The following is a 21,807-nucleotide window of genomic DNA, read 5'->3' on the forward strand; positions in this document are numbered from 1 at the left end:
CTCATCACTCGCGTGTGTGTTGTCTCAGTTTTACGAACGTATGATATGGAAAATTTATGTTCAGCAGTTCAAATTTTAACCTTTAACAATAGAGGGATCAGAAAATTGACTAAATATAAAATTTAAAGGTAAGAAAATTATCTGTGATTACTCGTGGTTTTTTATTTTGCGATATTTTGATTTTTAAGCGAGCAATGAGAATTTTTAAATTGTAATATTTTACACACTCATATAGCAATTACGTCTTATAAATTAAAATATGGTATAAAAACCTATGAGAACAAATAATGTTCTTACCTTTAAGTTTAATAATAGATCAATGTCATTACACAAAATCGAAGCCATTGAACGCAAATTTAGTACATAGTACTTTTTAATATTTTTGTAAGATGGAGAAAACTTAGATTATTATTTTTTTATCTGAAAAAGCGTAATTTGTTGGTTTAATAAATAAAATTGTGTGTAGGTAGGTATATGAAATTTTAATCGAAGCATTGAATAGGTATATTTAAAATCGAATTTTTTTAATTCATTACTTCTAAACACATAAAGTATAGCCAAATTAGTTTTAAAAGTTGTTTGTAGGATACTAGTAAACTAGAATTTAAAGACAATACAAGAATTTCAAACCTTTTAAAAAAAAAAAAATTATATTGTGTAACTAGATTGATTGGTATTTTTAAATGATAAATAGATATTATTACCAAAAAAAAACAGCCCATCTCAAAATCCATAAATTTATTTTTTTTGAAAATATTTTTTGATGATAAATGTCTTGTTTTTTTAAATAGTATATAATTTATATAAATATTCTTAATTTATTTACATTAAGTCATCAAGATTCACTATTTATTACCAATAACTTATTTATTATAAAGATATATTTATACATTAGAATTAATAAATATAATAAATTCTATAAAACAATGTAGATTTGAATAATTAACAAAATAGTATAATATAATTTATAAATAAAAACATAGTTACATTATACACATAAAAAATAATATAAGTAATTTAACCTCTTTCACAAATGATTTCAACAACACTTGGTTCCATTAACACTGGATTTAAACATCTATGAACTGAGCTGCTCAATATTTCATCCAGAAGCAAATGTACTAAACTGAAATAAATTATTGAAATGAATTTAGATGAAATCAAAAGCAAATTATTAGTAAATTAAACACTCATTTTAATAATTCATTAAATTTATTTTTCAATAATATTATGTTTTAAAATCTAAATTAATTTTAAATTAGGAAAATAAGAACACATAATGTATGCAATATAATTTAATGGTATATAAATCAATTTAAATAGATATTTTAAGTATAAATGGATAATAGCATAATTTACTTTGTACATACATACTTTGTAATTCACAAAATAAATTTATTAATTCATTTTGTAAGAACTTAGAAAATATGTATTTTAAAGTTATTTCACTTCTTTAATTTAATCAATTACTTTTAAACATTTATGAAATTATATTTAATTTGAATGACCTTTAAATTAAAAAATAATGTTTTATAAATAATATAATATCATACTTTTCATCTGAAACAAAACGCCACAAATAAAGCTGTAAATAATGAATATCAACTTGAACCTGTTGAAGTCCATAGCGATTGAACGTTCTTAAACGAACACATTCTAAAAGTGTCTAAAACATTAAGAGAAAAAAATTAAAACAATTTAGATTAAAATTGTACAGGATATAATCAAACCTTTAGACTTATTTTAATAATTCCTGTTGTAATAGAAACCCTTGAAAATTGAACTGGTGAAAATATGTCTATACGCTCTGAAAATAACCTATTAATAGCGGAAAATGTTTGGGTATTTGTAGCTGTTCCACCAGACGACCATGCTCTAATATGTCTAGACATTTGAGTCCTACGACTCGAATCACTACTTCTGTCTGTTCGCATACCTTCTTCAAATAATTCACCAACCTAGATCAAAAAGGTGTTTTTTTAATAATTGCAGAAGATCTTAAACGTATATTGGAACAAAAAAAGAAAGAAATATACAAAAATATTTTATTTAATTAAATAATATTTATTATTGTCTTTAAAAGTTTAAAATAATGTAAAAAACATATGTATATTAATACAAAACTATTTTGTACCTACATGAATAGCTTTATCAAAATATTCTTGTGAGAAATGTTGATAAAATAAATAAAAAATATTATATACTAAATATAGAAACCTATCATTATTGTTTACTACAATATTGTTTTGAATATTTTAATAATTATTTAATAAAAGAGTTTTTTAATCTCTACTGATAGTACACATCCTTCTTTTTGTTACTGAAAACCTAATGAAAATACATTACGGGTTCTGTTATATAAATATTTGATTTTTTAAAACTCTGTCTGCATAAAAACTAGTATGTAAACTTCAATATTTAGACTTGGAATATATTTAAATATGAAAAAATTATTTGTAAATAGAGTTGAAGTTATTTTTATCAATTAAGCATTTTTAAAATCAAAATTATTTTTTTTATTAAATTAAAATGAAGAAAAAAGTAAACTACTACAACACAAATACTTTTTAATTTGAAAATATTATTTACTATATTATTAATACAAATACAAATAAGGAATTTTACTTGACTATCAACAGAGGTGATTTCCTCAACTACTCTTTTCATAACAGCACGCACTGTTCTGGGTTCTAAACTATGAAGCCAATCACGAGTTTCAACTGATTTCTTTAACATCTAAAAATTAAAAGTATAAATAAATTAGATCAATATCAAATATTGTTTTATATTACTTACTTGTGATATAGATAGTCCTTCAACCCGGACATAATAATTTACAAGATCTTGAGCAGCAGAATGCATATCTGACGCCAGCTCAACTTCAGAGCTAAGTTGAGATGAATTCTTATTTTTGTTTTCAAAATATTTATTAATCTCATAAGTTTCATCAACTAATTGTAACTAAAAATAAATTAATAATAAATATTAAATACTATATTTTACTTTTTATTTTTTAAGAATCTAAGTTAGCTTACCAAATGACCAATACCAGACATTTGATACTCGAGACACATTTTAGTCATGATTAGGAAAAGAAAAGCGGGTGGACAAGGTATGCAAATAGTATAAGAACGAGCAGCTGAAGATAAATAATGTAAAAATCCCACAACAAGTCCTTCGCGTACATTATCAACACTGATGGATTTTCGAAGAGCATGATTGGTTGAAAATGATACTTCTGGTTCTAAAAATGCCTAAACACAAAATTAATCTACTCTTTAGTAATTATAAAATTACATCAATGATGTAGAAATAATAACTAAAATTTGAAAAATTAGTTTCTTTATTAAATTTGAATATATTATAATAATAAATAGTTACTTACAGAAATATCTTGTAAAATTCCTTTAACTTTTTCTATTACATCTGATGTTAATGATGCTAAGGATTCAGTAGCAAATCCATTATCGTTTAGTTTTTGTAAAGACACTAATGATTGACGTACAGTTGCTAGTTTATCATGGAAATGTGCTTTTAACATAGCCAAGTGTAATTTAGTTTGACGACGGGCGGCAGAAGATATAATCTCCAAAGCATTCCTATGAATATTAATCATATTATTATCAATATTACAATAATACTAATATTTCATGGATTTAAATACATACAATGTAAAATCTTTGTAGGAAAACAATTTTCCAATTGCTTGAATCTTTCTGTAAAATCTGTCCAAAGCTCTAACAAGGATTGCGGTGTCACTTGTATTTTTATCAATATAACATTGAACTATTTCCAAGTATCGAATCATATTTTCTTCAACAAACATATTTAATTGATTTATACTGATTTCGATCTCTTCATTTTCATCACTAAAAAAAAAAGATAATAATTAATAAACAAATCAACATTTTTTTTTTATATTATGTTTTACTTTTTTGATAGATTTTCAATAAACATATCATTGAATGAAGCGATTACCATGCACAATTGACTAAAGAAAGTGTCACTTCCTAAATCAATAAATTCAATCATATCCTATAGAAATAATTAAACATACAAATAAATAACAAATCATAAACATCAAAATATGTTATTATTTTAATAGAATTTATAGGTATATTGAGACTTAATGTAATTACCCAAGGTTTTAATTATTCAATAATTAAGAAAATTACAACCGAGAACATAACACTTGTATATTATATTTTAGAAATACCTAGTTAGTAGTAGTAGTATCAATTTCAAAATACAAATTAAATTAAAACTAAGAATTATAACTAAATTTACTTGATTTAAATTTTCAACTTGCAATTCAAGAACATTCAATGATTCAAAAAGACGATTTTTTGAGTGTAACAAAAATTCTTTGCATAGTGATAAAACTGGCTCATCAAGTTGAAGTAAAAGATTAACGGATTTAGTTAATTCTTTACCAGTAATCTATAACATAAAGGGCCATTCTGGTCAAATTGTAATTTAGTGCTAGATTAAAGTTATTATAAACCATAAATAAACAGTTACATCTTTATCTCTTAAATGACTGTACAAGATTTTCATTAGTTCATTCACTATATTATTACAATCATTAAGAATCCCCTTTAATGATTCTTGATTTCCATATTGTGTTAAAACTCGTTGAGCATGTAAATATTCTTGAACAACCTAATAAAGTAAATACATTTAAATTACAAATTTTTGTTTTTTAATTATTTAACTATTTATTTTCATGAATAACTTATATAAATACATTACTTTACCTGTTCATAATCTCCTTTTGTTAAAAGTTTGTTTAATGTTGTTGGAAGAGTGTAAACAAATTGCAAACGCTTTAATAAAGTATGGGTCTCTGAAAGTTTTGATATTTCATCTCTATTAGCCTAAATATAATAAAATACATATATAATAATTATTCAAAAAATACAATAATTTTTCTAAAATTTTGTCACTTGCATGCAAATTTGATGTAATTATTTCTGATGTATGAGTAATTTCATCCATTTTAGATAAGAGCATTTCCATGTCTTCTTCTAAGCTTTTAAAATCATTTTTCATCTATAATATAAATAAAAAGTTAACAAATTCAAACCATTCTGGCATTTTATTTTGGTTTTAATATCTTACTTTTCCAATTGTATCAGTAGCCAAAATAAATTTGTTATAATTTTCATACACTAGAGTTTGCATATCAGAATGTAAAGATTGAATATCTTGATGTATTTCTCTTTCATGGTCAATTACTTGTTTTAAATTTGATTCCTGCATAATAATATTATGAATTAATATATTAAATTTTATCATACAATGGTTTGTATTAATTAACTATAATTAAATTAAAGAGATCTGGATTTGGAGACGTATCTTTCAAGACATAAGGTATTATGAATTTTTTAATAGAAGCATTTTCAAATTTAATGTGAGAATAAAATTAAAAATGATTAAATTAACTGTAATTTTAATAATTGTACAAATTATACTTAAATTATAGTAGAAGCCCAAAGAAATTTAAACTCAAAGTAATTGTTTGTCATGATTTGTAATTTCTATCAACTATGTTTAAGCTATCAAATAAAATTACTGAAAAATCATAAGAAAAACTGAAATGAGAAATGTTTACAATAGGTATATCTGGGTTTATTTTACCTTAAGTACTTTTTTGACATACATTTCTGCATTGAAACATGCACCGTTAATGTCATAAGGACTTCCTGGTTTAATATCCATTTTAAAACATATATTTGTAATTAATATTAATACTTTTTCTTCTACCGAAGTACAACTGTACAAGTTACAAGAACAAAACTACTATAGTACCCTATAGTACTTAGTAGACAGTTAGTAGTATTTTACTATTTTACTATTTACTTTTTATCCCTTATCAGTTATCATAACTCACTGCCCAAGAAATTACGTGCACGAAGATAGCAGTAATAATTATTGCATAGAGTTATTGATAAGAAATCCTTATATTATCGGCAATGGCCAATTCGTACGAAGAGTTGCCTATGGTCTGCTCCTTTTATAAATTACTTAAATCCACTCATCAAAATCTTGCTATCTAATTATAACACCTTAACTATAGGTACTCTGGTATACTCAGTAGTCAATAGGTAGTGCTAAATTATTTATAAAGATATTATTTAACATATTATAATATATTATATTGGTAATTTTTTAGATCAATTGAACGATATGTTAATTTCACACAATCATTGTTTTAAATCATGTTGATTGTATTTTACGAAATATATAAATAAAATATATGAAGATAAATATTCATGATAAATCCAAACAATTAACAGAAATACTAAAAACATATCAAGATACGGAACAATTGCAGTGTAGCTACCATGCGATTTTTTTTTTTTTGAAACATGTATTTTAACGAGTTAAGAACGATGGTGCAAAAAAAAATTTGCTCAAATAATTATTTTAGAAGTAGGATATATCCTTCCTAAGTTTGCGAATTCACGTTTTTACATATGCACATAATGCTGTACTTTCCTGCCACGCGCCACGTTTATAACGAATTTTTCAATGTAGTAAGTAATAACATTAAGAATTAAGATGATAATTATATTAAATGAGACTATCAAGTAATGAGGTAGACAAATATAAATGAAACACAGACTTCTATACTAACTAGATAAGGTATTTCTATAATTATTATCGTGGTTGTAAACATTCTGTGATGACGAGTATATCTTATGGATTACTCTCGAGTTCAAATGATTTTACTTGGATTTCATGGTAAAAAAACAGAGCTAACCTAGGATGGGTTTGATAGATATGAATAAATATTAATAGTTATGAAAATAATAATACAATGGTGAACTGCGGGTATTTATTAAATAAATCAAATACAATATACAAATAAACCTAGAAATCTCGCTTATAGGCCTAACCTTGAAGAGAATAAGATAATTTTGGACTTCTTAAAACCAACCATAAGTTAATCAACACAAATTTAATCTAATGTGATTAATAAATTATTTGTAAATTTATACTATAAAAGCAAGTCTCGATTTTTGTCACGCATACAAATCCACACCGTTCAACGTATCGTCATCAAATTTTTCACTGTTATACCTGACAGTTTGCTGGAGGTTTTAGTACCACTTTTGTTAGGGAACATGTCCAATACTTTTTGACATATTCAGATTTTTACAGAAATATGTTATTTGAATCTAAACACACTGTTCTGTGTGAAAACGAAATATATCTATCATATATGTGTTCCTTTCCTTTATTTCATTTATTTCGAAAAGACAACATAATAAATTACACAAAATAAGCTTTGTGTCTTTATTATAAAATTTGAATTTCAACGTATTTGCATTATATATTAAAATAATTGTTTAAAGCGTAGGTATAGTCAAGCAATCGTCCACGACTTACCTCAGAATGTATACATAGAATCGACGATGAATCAATTATTATTATTGTCGATGTATATGAGATGTGACAACGGCTCTGTTTTGAACGGTCCTGTGAGATTTGAACTTTGAAGTATAGATCACTGCGTTCTAACTATGACTGAAGTACTTAATCTTGAGACTCGAATAGTTAAGATATGTTAAAACGCATCTAATAATAATAATAACCAATAGAAAAGTAGTATAATATAAATCAGTAGCGCGCTGATTGGCTGTATGAAGCGAAAACCCACAGAATGACATGTCCAATGTTGTTTAATAATTATTATTATTGTTATTCATTTAACGACGTTATAATATTTTTTTATAATATATTTCCCGGGTGTAAGAATAATGATATAAATTTGAGTAAAAAATTGTTTTAATTATCTACAAGTAGGTATGAGGTATGTACACTTTATAGCATTTTATGATCTAAATAACTATAATGCAAAGATACAGTCCCACAATTTGCAAACCACTATCCACGGGGGCGGAGCACGCGGGTGACAGCTAGTAGTGAATATTTAAACTAAATATTAAGTATTAGTATAATAGTAATTGTAGGTAACCAATACTTATACCGGCTATACCTGATGGCCTTTACTGCAGAGTTGTTATTGAAATCAATAAGCAATATATATATATAGTATGTACGAGTAGAATATTATCTTATTCGAGTTGACATGCATTCTAAGAAGATACTTATAGATACATAATAATATAATGAAGCCAAGAACATTCATCTAAAATAAAACTAAATAATACTTATCATTTGTATGCAATACATTATTTGGACACATGAAATATAACTTTGATCCGACAAGAACTTCACTTAACGAGTTATTTCAATATAATCCGACAGTGCCACTGCAGTTACACACTTACCTACATCTGTGCATGGTAAGATACTTATGCACTAATCCAGTTGGAATCCCTGTACGGTTGTTCCCTACACCTATGTGATAATTAGGTGATCAACATTTAAATCTATCAATCTATCATTTAATATTATCTACGCGAGACTACAACCCAGTACAATTCTCTCGAGAGTTTTACACCGGTCGGCGGTCGACTCTTTTATCTTCACGTTTTAAACGCGACTACAATATATTAATATATTATATAGGTAGATTATGACTGATTTATGAGTTAAAATCAGCGATAATTATAAGTACCTATACAATATATCACGATTGTCACGACTGTGTTAAGAACAAAAACGTACTGTTACGATATAGGTACCTAGACAAAAACATATTATAGCCAGTGGACTAGTGGAAGTATTTAAGCCAAACCCTCCGCTCGCAGAGCCTTAAAGATGCACTCCAATTTGAAGAATTTTTCAATTTGAGACAGTATTTTATGGTGATATAAAAAAAAAAACACTGAAAAATTATAAATTATAACCGAACAAAAAATCATTTATAAATAGGTATTCTATGTTATTGTTTTAAATAAATTTAAAAGTAAAAAGACGATTACATTATTATTTTTGTATTTTTTTTAGCTTCTATAGCATCAGACTTTTTCTAGAATCATTATTCATTATATGATAATTTAATTTTTGTCTTTAAGGGGACTCTACTTCTTAGGGACACCACGTTTCATGCTACGCCACTGTAAAAAATTGAGTTATTGACATTATTGATAATAATTATTATTATTATTAAGTATTCTGCAATCTACAGGATATAGGAAATATGTTCAATCTGTAAATACTGTTAAGTGTAAATAATGTAAACTGTAATAGAAAGTGTCGTAATAAATATGGTAAAATCATTAAGCTCTTTATTATATTTTAATTAGAGTCTAGAAGTGCAGATACTTTTAGAAACGCCTATGGCATAATTAGTTATAAAGCTCAAACATCCACCCACCCAGAAGTACTAATAGAAAAATTCTCCAAATATTAACTTATGAATGACATTTTTTATAGCAGAAACGCAACTATTAGTATCCTCAAATTTAATGATGTGTGTTAAAAAATAAAAGTTATATTTAAAATACTTCGAAATATTGAATATCTTTGTATTTGAAAAAAATAAGAATAACGACGTATAGGTTATTTTAATAAGTTTTAGGACCCCCGTAATTTCGCCAAATCCAACGACCCCGCCCAGCGAATGGTGGTAGCGTTGAGGGATTTGGAGGGGCTGGGGCCTAGACCAACTAATATACACTATTGTTTATTCTTAATTCTTATACTTACTAATATAATTTACGAAGAATCTTGAACAAAATTGTTGAAACAAATAAACATTTATTATACATTTTTAAATAGTGTAACAATTAACAACATAACATTTAAATCAAACAAAAATAAATAATAGCAACAAATTATAAATTTTTATTTTTACCGTGTACAACTGACAAAAAATCATCAACATCAACATTTGTCAGCAATCGTTGATGTTCAACTTTTGACACCTTAGCTGGAGTCTATAAAAATAAATAAATACATTTAATACATCATTCTACATTTTTAAATGTTTTTATAAAAATAACTATGACAAATTATTAGTTATCAGCAAAGAGATTTATCTTAATACATTACAAAATTAATATTCTATGGCAAGTTATAAAAAAAATATAGGAATATGTATTATTACAAACTTATTGTTTAAAATCTAAACATAAGATAATAAAAATGTATAATAGTGTTCAAAGAACACAAAATCAATTATATAAATAAAAAATATCATCAATACTAATTCATAAAGTAAAAAAAAATCAATTATGGAGAAAAAATTATTTAGAAACTAATAAACACATTCACCTTATTATTTATTTCTTGATTTATGGGTCTTTTAAGAGCTTTATTAACAATATTTTCTGATCTACGGAACTTTTGTACATCACTTTGTGACCTGAAAAAGTATAAGAAATAAGATCAATCATACAATATAGTTTTGATAAGGTACCTAAAACAATAGCTCACTCAAACATAAAATAATATATTAATAGAATAGTATATAAATATATAATATACTGAAATCCAATTTAGCAGTCTACCAGTTTTAAACAAAAATTTAATACGTATTTTTATGATAATTAATTTCAATGAAAATATTTGAAAATAATTTTTTTAATTTGATATATTTTCTCAAAATAAAGCTATTAGTACATAAATAGTGTAAAATAAAGTATTTACTATTTAGTATAATAGAAAATAATTTATAATTTTAGAATAAGATACATTACATTCTTTGTGGATTTTCTTCAACCCAATTTTTTCCTTTACTATAATCATGGTAACATCTTTTTTCATCTTTATGCTTAAATTTATCAGTACCCCTTACTATATCTTTCCAAAACTCTCTTTTTACATTTTGATGATTACTTCTTTGAAAATGATTCTGATTATTAAATTGTAATCGATCATTGTGGTGTTGAATTTTCTTTGTCCTATTTACATAAGAAATATTAAATTAGAATGAATATAAAATATCATATTTAAAGATAACTGTTCAATTTTTTCAAAGAAATATTGACTCGCACCATTTAGAATTGAACCATAATGAATTTTAGCTAATATTCACTGAAATTTACCTATATTTATCATATTTACGATGAATATTATTTTGCAAATAGCTTGTTTCTCTATATCTGTTGTTTCTATGTCTTATTGGATAATTATGAAAAGAATCTTCCCAAATAGAAGGGCTTCTTCTGGCTCTGTTATTTTTGTCATTTTTTATCTTAACACCATCTTTAGGGGTACTAGTTATAGGTATGAGTATTTCTTCATCATTTGTCAATTCACCACTTTCTATTTCTGAAATGTCACCTAGCTTTTTGTTTACTGTTATCAACGTTGAGGTAATTGGATCGGATAGCTGTGTACTGTCTAATTCTGAGAGTATATCAAGAAAAATAAATTTTTCTGATAAATGTAAATACACCATCTGGAAAATATTTAATAAAATAATGATAATAATTAAAAATAATACAATATAAAACTGTTATTAATCATCAATTTAAGCACCTATGAATTATATAGTTTAATTCTAACATTCTGTTCAATATAAAACAAATAATACATGGTAGGTAATTCTAAATTTGAAATTATTCAACTACAAATTAGTTTTTATTATAGTATAAATAGTATTATCAGATAGATTATAAAGTATAAGATATACATTTGAACACAAAAAATGTAATTCTTATGACTAATTTTATTTTAATAAAATTCAGAATTATTGAAAAATTTTGTTACACTGAAAGTAAATTTATTAAAAAAATATCATTAACACTATTTAATAGGGAAACAATATACACACTTATAAAGAACCTTTTGTACAACAATCCCTCAATGTCTGCAGTTGAGTTTTAAATACCCATAAATTAAAAACCTTTATATTTCGTAGTTATTATAGGACAACTTAGTTATTTTATTAGATAATTTTTATTATATTATTACATATATAACTACTAAAATAAATAGTCTATAATATAAATTTTTTGGGCAAAACTATTATAAAAAAATTCTTATTCATTTTTACTGTAAACAATAACATACTATTATATTTATACAGAATTAATTTAATTAAATAGTTATTAATAAATAACTAATTTTAATTTTAGGTATTTTTTTTTTTTAATAATTAAAGCTTAATTTTGGACAACCCTAACCTTATATATAACAGTAAAAATATATGAAAAATATGAATATCCTGTACAAAATGGAACATATGGTCATCTTATGTATAACTAAAGATACATATTATGCCATTAGAGAATATTTTTTACACTGCTTTATAATTATGTAAATTGTGCAAAATATGTCAGGAAACATAACCTCTACACTTAACAGATAACAAAGGATTATTTAACTGTTAAATAATTAAAATAGTAATAAACTAATAAACATACCTCATGTTTACCATCTTCAGTAATTACTTCATACACCTTTGACTTTTTTAAATATTCCATATAGTCAATTGGATCAGAAATTTTGTTAATCTGAGTATCTAATTTATCATCATGTCTAATAGTAACACAGGAAATATTATTAACAATGTTATTGTTTTTATTAGTAATACAATTTGGATTAAAAATGTTATCATCTAGGCATTTAGTTTGCTCAAAATCTAATGGTACAATATTTTTATTATGAACTGCATTATTTTCAATCTCATAAGACACTTCATTTAAGTCTGTTATACAACTTTCAGATAATTTAATTCTTTGATTTTTCATATCATGAGATTTTTTTTTATTACTAGAATAACTTGTTGAAATATTCTCACTAGATCTATTTACATTATGCATTTTTGAATTAATATTATCTGTTTTAGTTGTCTTAATCCTGGGTTCAATTGTTTTGACTTTTTTACCTTTTAGTCTACAACCATATGTTCTTGATGTTTTATTCAAATATCTACTTAAACCAATCAACTGTTCAGAGTTGTCATTAATTGTATTTTTTTTTGGTATTTTACTAGTATTTTTGTTGGTGGATTTACTTGGACTTTTAGATAAACTAAAAATTTTTTCTATTGGGTCATCAAAATGTACCATGAACTTTTTTATATTTTTTGAATTTTCCTTCTTTATTTTTTCTGAAGTATTATCATTATTATTCTCATGTTGTACTATAATTGGTTTAATAGAAGGAATCTTGGTAGGTTGATTATTTAACTCATTTAACAAATGATTTTCAACACTAGTAACATTTACAACAGGCATAGAATTAACTATTTTTCTCTTGGGTATATGTTTAAAACCAGATATTTTTTCTTTATCTTGAGGTTTTTTATTAATAATTATTGTTTCAGTTTGTTCATTAGTATTTATTAATTCACAGGAACTTGAACTCGATGAAACTTCACTTCCAAACAACTCAACTTTAACAGACTCATAAAATTGTTTTTTTTTTGCTTCAATATTTTTTCTTTTTAATAGACTTTTTACTTTAGATTTACTTAAACATTTTACTTTAGATTTTAAAGGAGTACATTCAAATTTATCTATTTTTGTTTTGTTAGATAATTTATTGTTAGTAGTTTTAATCTGAATAGAGGGGTTTAAAAATTCTCTCAAACCAATTTCACAATTGGTATTTTTTGAGGTTTTAATAGAATCCTGTTCGGGTAGTACAATCAAAGTGTCAACAGACCCCAAATTTCTTGAAGTAGAAGGAAATTGTAAAATTGGCTGTTTATTTAAATATGATGTTTTTTTGAATACCTCGATCGAAGGTGTTTCTGTTAATGAATTTACTTGTGTAAGACATTTTATTTTTGAAATAGGAGTTTTGGGTACATCAACAACACCATCATCACGTTTGTATGGGGTTTCAACTAGATTAGTATTAACTGGTTCAATACTAATAGGTTTCATAGGACTACTTAATTCATTGGAGTTGTTAGTATGAGTTTTATCTAATAAACCTTGTTCTTTTAAATATTTGGTTGATTTAATTAACTTTTTTTTTGTTAATAAATAATTATAATTATTAAACATTTTTAAAAAGTTAGGATCTTTTTCCTGTTTTGTTTTTTTTGGTTCAATTTCTAAGCTAGGAGATTTAATTAATTGATTTTGATTATTTTCTTGTTCATTAATATTAGCATGAGACTGTTCCGAATGGATTTGAGTTATACCACATTGACTTTTTAAAGAATCAGATTTGATAGAAAGTTGTCCATTATTAAGCTCAGTTATCTTGTCAATTTTTTTGAAGGGAGTCATAAGTTCACTTTGGTTTTTTAACAATTTTTTATTGTTGACATTAATTGATGTATCAGAAACAATTGGAGTTTGTTCATTAAACAATTCAATTATTTTACCAGAATTTTCCAATGAAATAGGGAATTTTATCTGTTCCTTTAATGGCTTATTTAAATCATCATATGTACTTTCAGAAATACTTGATATATCAGTGTCAAATTCATTTGCAATAATTAAATTATTGCTTGATTTCTTTTGTTCTTCAGTCAGAACTATAGAATTATTTTGATCAATAACACGTTTAATATTTTTTATTGGTGTTTTCTTTTTTGTTCTTTTTCTTCCATCAGCATCTGATGTTAAAATCCCAGCACCCACCATTTCTCGAATATCTGTATCCCAGTGTTTAATATTTTCTTTTTTAATAATTGATTCAAATCCATTAACTGATCCCCAATCAGCTTGCAGTACTGGTATAGGACTAGACGAAGGTTCTTCCAAACATTTTTCAAATTTTTTGTGGGTATTATAAAGAAGCCTTGAATGAGCTTGATTTTGAGTCATATTCTTAGGCTGTGGAGTGGTAAAATCTAAACACCTTACATGAGTTCTTCTCCTACGAGGTGTACTCATACTTTTATTTTTTGGAGGTTGTAGTCTATCAACTGGAGTATTATAACAAATCGTATCATTAACTTTAGATGAAACTTCAGGTAATTTAATAATATCATTTTTCTCAATATTAATTTTTTCTTGAGTTTCAAATGAACGTTGACTAGGAACTTCAATAATAATTGATTTAGGAGTCTGAATAGGCAGCTGTCTAGAAATTATATTTCTTTTCCCAAATTTACTCATTATGCCATGTTTTCTTCGTTTTGGAAATACCTGTTTTTCAGGAACTAAAAGTAAAAACTATTAATACAATATCTAATAATAGTTATATTTTTATTATTATTTATAAGTAAATTTATGTAAAGCTCATTTGTCTCTATTAATATATTTTTATGTAAATTATTATTTATACATTATTTAAATCTTATCCCTCGTTTGTGTTAAGTTATGTTTCAATTTCTTATGACAGTAATGGTAAGTAACATCAAATTAAGTTATTCATAAAATGATCCTTATCCAGCACATTTAATTATTATTTACTAAGCTTAAACAAATTGCAATATATAGTATATAGTATATAGGACATTATATAGGACAGTATATAGTATTTTTTGAATAAATACCTTTTGTTAATAGAGCATTATGTAAGATTAAGAATTTAATTATTGCAATAGTTTCATCAATATTTTTACTAAGAAACTTTACATACCTTGCTGAATTTTCAACAGAGGAGTTATTTTTGGAGCAATTTTCACATAGTTTGCTTTAGATAAACAATTTTCTTCTAAAAAAAAATAATAATAATATAAAATGACGATAGCATTAACAATAGCAATTACATCAAGTTTAATATAATGTTTTTGCTAAATCAAACTTTTAAAATTAATAGTTAATTAATTCATTGACTATCTAAATACAGTCCTTAAAAATGTATTTAGATATTAAATTTAGTTAAACACTCTTAACAACTTCACACTATTTAAGTATGAAATTAATAGGTATACAATTTATTGTACATAACTTTGATTAATATTTTTATATTTTCAATAAGCTAAATTGTATGTTCACAATTTTATTAATACTCATCATATGAAATTAAGAGAACAGTAGCTTTTAAACATTAATAAACAAAATCGTGTATGAATTAGGTATTTAAAAACTATAGTAAATTAATAAAAATTATACACACAAATAAAATAAAATAAATCATATTAAAACAATTTATTCATGTTATTCAATTCCATAAAGTATACCTGGTTCTATTTTAGTAGAGTCAAAGTTATATGAATCAGTTGATAGTAGAACTAATTGATTTGATAATAAATCATAACTTTCAAAAGCTGTTGTTTTGATATTTCCTTCATGTATCAATACAATATTATTATCAACTTGTATACATTCTTCATTACCATAAACAATATGATTTTGGTTATTAAAACTATTCTTTTTAAATTTGTGAAGCACATCGTCTATTTAAACATGTAAAACCATTTGACTTATTGATTGAACACCATAATTGAATATCAGTTTTTTATACCTTTTTTCTTGGCACTACGTAAACGTGATTTAATTGAGCCTAGATGATCATTAGTATATGCTTTTTTACCAATTTCAGCATTGTCAACATTAAAAACTGAAAATTACAGAAAAGCTTATTTGTATTATATTATACCAAAGATACATTCTGAATAAGTAGATATAATATTTATAACAAAAGAATATATTAAGAATATATTAATAATTAATTTATATTGAATTTTTTACAGTTAATTTCATGTCAAATACCTTATAATATTTTGATTATGACTGAAAAACCATAAAACCAGTTTTTTTAACTAATATTTATACATATACTTTTGCTATAATAGTATAATATTTTAAGTATTAACATAACACTTGGATATCAATTGATATTCTTCCAAATGTTAATATTATTAATAATTCACAAACATTTAATTATAATATTAGAAAAATGTGTTTAGTTAGATACCCCTTTTTAAAATTTATATAGAATTGATCTAATTTATAATAATAATGATGTTATAAATAATAAACGTTCGAAAAATTTTTAAATAAAAACTTTAAATTATATTATATTTTTTAAAACTAAATACTCACAATAAGTAAATAATAACAATTAAAAAAATCACTACTAAAAGTTATTAAGATCTACAAATGTATCTAAACAATTCATAAAGAAAATATTTATGGTATACTATATAAGTATTTAAAAATCTTTTTGGCATTTATTATTTATTTTTTTATTGATTTAATCTGGAAACATACCTAAAAACTCATCTAGTATATTTTTTATTTGTGGATCAGTCTGAGTAGAATTTAATGCTTTTTCTAGAGTAGGAGGATCTAAATTCCCTTCTAATATATTAAAAGTTTTTTTATGAGTTTTAAAACATGTATTTATAGTATCAGCGATTTTTTTCAACAAACTTTGATCATTCAAAAATGTATCAACTAATTCACCAGTATCAATCACAATTGATCCATCCTTTATCCTATCTTCTTTAGAGAATCCAGGCATAGAATCGAGTGATGTTGCTTCTGGAACTTTCTGATATTTTGTCTGATCACTATAAAAATAAAGTTTTTAAAAACTATGCATTAGAGTTGTATAATTTATTAACTATAAAATATTAAAATTTTAAGAATAATATTAGAAATACGTTTCACTCCCTATATCTTAAGTTTTTACGATTTTCTAAATATAAAACTGGTATACAGTTGTAGTAAATCATTTGTGCAAAAATTGTATTCATTTTAAACATAAAGTAAAAACATACAACTAAAATTAATCATAAATATTTACAATATTAATACATACACAGAAATTAAATTATGAATATATTTTGGACTAAATTGTGGTATTGATTCAATACTAATTTTTGGTTCATCTTTTTTTTTTTCTGGAGTACTACACATTTGTTTATTAACTTGAAATATTGGAGATTGTTTGTCTTCAATTTTGAAAAATGTTGCCCTCACATTATTATCTATTAGATGTATCTCAGAAGATGGACTAGATAAAGAAAATGTACTTAAATTTCTCTCATTGTTTAAAGTGGTCTCGTTATTAAATGAGTCAACTTCTTCTGTTTTATAAACATTATTAGAAATTATTTCAGGGAACAATGGGACTTTTAATAATTCTTCTGATGTACATGTACTTTTATTTGCTTCTATATTTATTGATATATGTGTACCCTGATCTTTAGTGTGAACTCTATTACCAACACATTTGTCAACCATATTTAATTTGATCTCAGTAGATTTATCTTCTTTGGTTGTTGTATGATTTAAATCTAGCAAATACTGTAATTTTTCAATTAATGTTTTCGATTCACATGTTTCAGATATTCGTTCTTCAACTAAAACCAAAACATAAAAAATATAAATAATATTTTTTGGATTTATAATAATTTATATAATTTATAAAAAATTTAATTGATAAAAACAAGTAATATGTATACAAAACTTACTCATGCTACTCATAGTTCCAAAAAGGTCAAATATATCATGTAAATTGAACCCATTCACTTTTATATTAAAGTTTCTTTTAGTCTTAAACATCTGATAACATTCAGTTAAACAAGGAGAGGATTTTAAAAAACATTCAGCAGTATCTTCATTTTTTTCGTTCTTTAAATAACCTGAATCAACAGATAAAAAATATAAAAATCTGTAGCATATATACCAATATACTAATGTCAAGTTATTTTTAAACTTATTATAGTATTCTAAAAAAAGTCAATAAAATCTTTATAAGACATAATATAACAGCAAGTATAAAATATATAGTAATCAAAACCATTTAGTGAGTATTTAATTAAAATCACAAAATCAATGTACCTACACATTTTGATAAAATTAAAATTGAAAACAGTAGTTCTTTGTACGCTGACCTAACCAGAGATATCAAAAAATATCAATATATTATACAACATTAGAACTTCTAGTCTCAAGAAATAAATCTACAAAATATACTGCTAGTGGTGTGAATTTTATAAAAATAAATAATAACTACTTACCGTATACTAAACGAGCGATTTCGGATGGCATCAATGGTTCCATTTTTTATAGTTATATAATATGGCAAATCATAAAAAAAAAATTAAAAAATTATAGTGTATAGGCAATTGTGGTGATATTTTATGCAATTTCTGCAATAATTAATAGTAGGTGACCGTGAATAGCAATATTCGGATTTCGACATGACAAATTAAATTTGTCATGGATTTCGATCATTCTCAAAGAATCAGAATTTAGAAGTAAACGGTTCGCGTGATAAGAGTTAACAATATTAAAAACATAGATAGAGATAATAGAGCTTACTACAATATTACATACCTATATACATAATATTATATAGGTAGAAATAAAATCATATTAGTAGTTTGACGGTATGTAATTTATTTACTTTATTATAGACCATGTGCCATGTCCTATGATAGGTACAGTTGTCAGTAATCAGTCACACGAAATAAATATATTAAAGACATTAATTCATCTATTTAATAATCTATTCAGTTCCAGTCATGATTTAAGATCGTGGTTCCAGTATTTCTGCGCCTCTAATTTTGTATTTTTTTTGTAATCGTAAGAACTTAACTCGTCGATCAAGCATGAAGTAAGAGTATTGTGAATTTGTATGGCTTAACTTTTTGTTTCTTAAATACATTGTATAATATTATAAAGTTAAACATTATGTAGACGAGATTAAATTATTCAAAAAGAAAAAATGTCTAAAGCATAGGAATAATAGGTAACCATCTTATTTATTATCCTTTAAGCTCAATCGAAATAGGTATTTTACAAATTTCCATTAAAACAAAGTAATTAGGAAATATGTTGAAGCATTATTTATTTCTTAGTCTCTTTGATACTTTTCCTCATTTTTTTTTTTTTTTTTGGTGTAATTACATTAGAAAATATAATAATAGTTTGAAATCTTTAAAATTAATAAGTAATTACAGTTAAAATAGGTGGTTTTGTGTAGGCCTAGATTGGGCCGGCAAGCTAGTACCAAAAAAATATCTGTGAGCTGTTTATGAATATTTGGCCGTAATTTAATTTTTTTTATGATAATTATAATTGAGGACAAATATTATAAAAAAAATATAGAAACAATTTAATTGAATGGAATTATTAAGAGGACATCACATCGTATCCACATTTCACATGTATTCAGTATTGTCTCCATCTTACTAACGTCCAACATAGTAAAATTTTTGTTCAACAGAACCTATTTTATGTTGTTAGTTAATTTGAATATTGAAGTCAATTTTAAGCTATTATCAAACTTAAAGATAAGAATAATATCTAGGTAATCACCTAGACTTTTGTTGATGATTAAATGGTTTCATTTTAAAATGAGTTATAGCCATAGAGTAATTACTCTGTGGTTATAGCTGCTATGTAGAGTATTAAAACTTTAAAATGCTTGTATCTCATTTTTAAGTATTGACATCAATAAAAGCCTATGTGATGCCCTAGATAATATTCTCACCTTTAAGTTTGATAGTAAGTCAATTGACTCCAATACTAAAGCTAACTTGTGCCAAAACAAGTTTTTTAGATCGATATAAAATTTCTTATTGTACCTACTTGTATAATATTATTTTATTGTTTTTTTTTTGTAACTTTAGTTTATTAAATACACCACGTATGAAAAAAGAACTTGGCCAATTGCTTAACAAACCCCCATTTGGAATGAAAGTTAATGTTAAAGAAGGATCAACCTCTGTTTTAGAAGCTGGTAAGACATATGTATTTTTTTAAATAATTTCACTACAAAATTAAGATTATAATTAACTTGAATTAAAAAAAAAAAAATTAATTTAACTGTCTTAGAACTTCATGGACCTAAAGATTCTCCATATGAAAACGGAATTTTCAAATTGCAGATAGAATTGCCAGTGAAGTAAATATGAATTATTTAATATCATATGTGAATGTTGTTTTGTTAATCATTTTTACCAAATTGTGTGACAATAGGTATCCATTTGAACCTCCTAGAGTGACATTCATTACACCTGTTTATCATCCAAACATAGATAGCGGTGGCAGAATCTGTTTAGACATTTTGAAAATGCCCCCATCTGGTGCATGGAAACCATTAATAAACATTGAAGGTGTATTAGTTGCCATATGTAATTTAATGAACTGTCCAAATCCTAATGATCCACTTGTACTGGACATTGTATGTACATTAGTCATTAAATGCATTTTTTTATTGCAGTTTCTAATTTCTAATATTAACTTATGTCTTTGTTATGATTTTTAGGCAAAAGAATTTAAGAATGATAAAGAAACATTTGAAACCAAAGCTAAACACTATACTAAAGAACATGCTATTTCAGTCATCGAATAATTATATTTTAATTTAATATGTTTCTAATATTCTACTATTATTTTATAAGATAATATTTCAGCCAACCGAATTACTAGCTTGTAAATTTTAAACTTTCTTTGTATACTTTTTTAAAATTTATTATTTTTTGTGATTTAAAATATTGGTTGGATAAGAAATATTGAATACAGGAAAAAGTTTTTTACCATTTGAAAGTATTATTATAACCCAAGTACAAACTATTGTAATATAATATTATTATTAATTACAAATTTAAATTTATATCATCCTCTTATTATGGTGGTAAAAGCAAATGGGAATTATTTCCTAATCTCCCATTACACATCTATATATTTGATTTTGATTTTTATTCCCAAAATAAATTAAAAATTCAATTTTTCTGAATTAATGGTCCAGTGTACCCAAAAAGTATAATTTGCCCAATAGTGGATGATATGAAGGAATACACGTAATCACTAATCAATATATTTGACACACCATAGTGCCATGGTGTTTCCATTTAGAAAGCTCTCCATAAAACAAAATAAAATTTATCAATTCTTCCAAAAGGTTCTCGATTTTGTCATGTGTATGGCATACAGTATTGTGTACTTACCAATAGAACGCACCACAAAATGTGTACCAAGAAACATAGAACTATATACATATGCATATGATCCACTAATGCATGTTAAATACACGTCAAGTGTAGATAAATTTGATGATGTGATACATTAACAA

The 21,807-nt window shown here is 24.7% G+C and overlaps 3 protein-coding genes across 11 annotated transcripts; 1 reads left to right on the forward strand and 2 right to left on the reverse strand.

Annotated features, from left to right (window-relative positions):
• Window positions 1–5: 5 nt before the first annotated feature.
• On the forward strand, window positions 6–21,274 carry LOC114129920 (ubiquitin-conjugating enzyme E2 T-like). 3 transcript variants are annotated; one of them, XM_050199688.1, is made up of 5 exons: window positions 6–128; window positions 20,363–20,472; window positions 20,568–20,637; window positions 20,712–20,916; window positions 21,001–21,274. In XM_050199688.1, the coding sequence occupies exons 2-5, from the start codon at window positions 20,382–20,384 to the stop codon at window positions 21,085–21,087; spliced, it is 453 nt and encodes a 150-aa protein (XP_050055645.1). In that variant the 5' UTR covers window positions 6–128; window positions 20,363–20,381; the 3' UTR covers window positions 21,088–21,274. The 3 variants fall into 3 exon arrangements, with proteins under 3 accessions (XP_050055645.1, XP_027850586.1, XP_027850587.1); XM_027994785.2 differs by lacking the exon at window positions 6–128 and adding an exon at window positions 19,125–19,344; XM_027994786.2 differs by lacking the exon at window positions 6–128 and adding an exon at window positions 20,060–20,237.
• LOC114129922 (vacuolar protein sorting-associated protein 51 homolog) lies at window positions 940–7,544 on the reverse strand. 3 transcript variants are annotated; one of them, XM_027994792.2, is made up of 15 exons: window positions 7,396–7,544; window positions 5,122–5,256; window positions 4,951–5,052; window positions 4,758–4,877; window positions 4,522–4,662; window positions 4,288–4,440; window positions 3,932–4,035; window positions 3,669–3,869; window positions 3,386–3,599; window positions 3,036–3,254; window positions 2,797–2,961; window positions 2,626–2,736; window positions 1,731–1,958; window positions 1,554–1,666; window positions 940–1,126 (listed from the first exon to the last, which is right to left on the reverse strand). In XM_027994792.2, exons 2-15 carry the CDS (start codon window positions 5,182–5,184, stop codon window positions 1,018–1,020), a joined length of 2,043 nt encoding a protein of 680 aa, XP_027850593.1. In that variant the 5' UTR covers window positions 5,185–5,256; window positions 7,396–7,544; the 3' UTR covers window positions 940–1,017. The 3 variants fall into 3 exon arrangements, with proteins under 3 accessions (XP_027850593.1, XP_027850590.1, XP_027850591.1); XM_027994789.2 differs by lacking the exon at window positions 7,396–7,544 and adding an exon at window positions 5,641–5,877; XM_027994790.2 differs by lacking the exon at window positions 7,396–7,544 and adding an exon at window positions 5,663–5,869.
• Window positions 9,656–19,003, reverse strand: LOC114129919 (metacaspase-2-like). 5 transcript variants are annotated; one of them, XM_050199684.1, is made up of 13 exons: window positions 18,746–19,003; window positions 18,197–18,367; window positions 17,542–18,085; window positions 17,151–17,290; window positions 16,989–17,078; window positions 16,240–16,335; window positions 15,956–16,171; window positions 15,412–15,486; window positions 12,288–14,989; window positions 10,965–11,320; window positions 10,617–10,820; window positions 10,192–10,282; window positions 9,656–9,854 (listed from the first exon to the last, which is right to left on the reverse strand). In XM_050199684.1, the coding sequence occupies exons 1-13, from the start codon at window positions 18,786–18,788 to the stop codon at window positions 9,753–9,755; spliced, it is 4,830 nt and encodes a 1,609-aa protein (XP_050055641.1). In that variant the 5' UTR covers window positions 18,789–19,003; the 3' UTR covers window positions 9,656–9,752. The 5 variants fall into 5 exon arrangements, with proteins under 5 accessions (XP_050055641.1, XP_027850584.2, XP_027850582.2 ...); XM_027994783.2 differs by lacking the exon at window positions 16,989–17,078 and having other exon boundaries at window positions 17,184–17,290; XM_027994781.2 differs by lacking the exon at window positions 16,989–17,078.
• Window positions 21,275–21,807: the final 533 nt, after the last annotated feature.

Source organism: Aphis gossypii, chromosome 2 (genome assembly GCF_020184175.1).
Source record: "Aphis gossypii isolate Hap1 chromosome 2, ASM2018417v2, whole genome shotgun sequence".
NCBI lineage: Eukaryota > Metazoa > Arthropoda > Insecta > Hemiptera > Aphididae > Aphis > Aphis gossypii.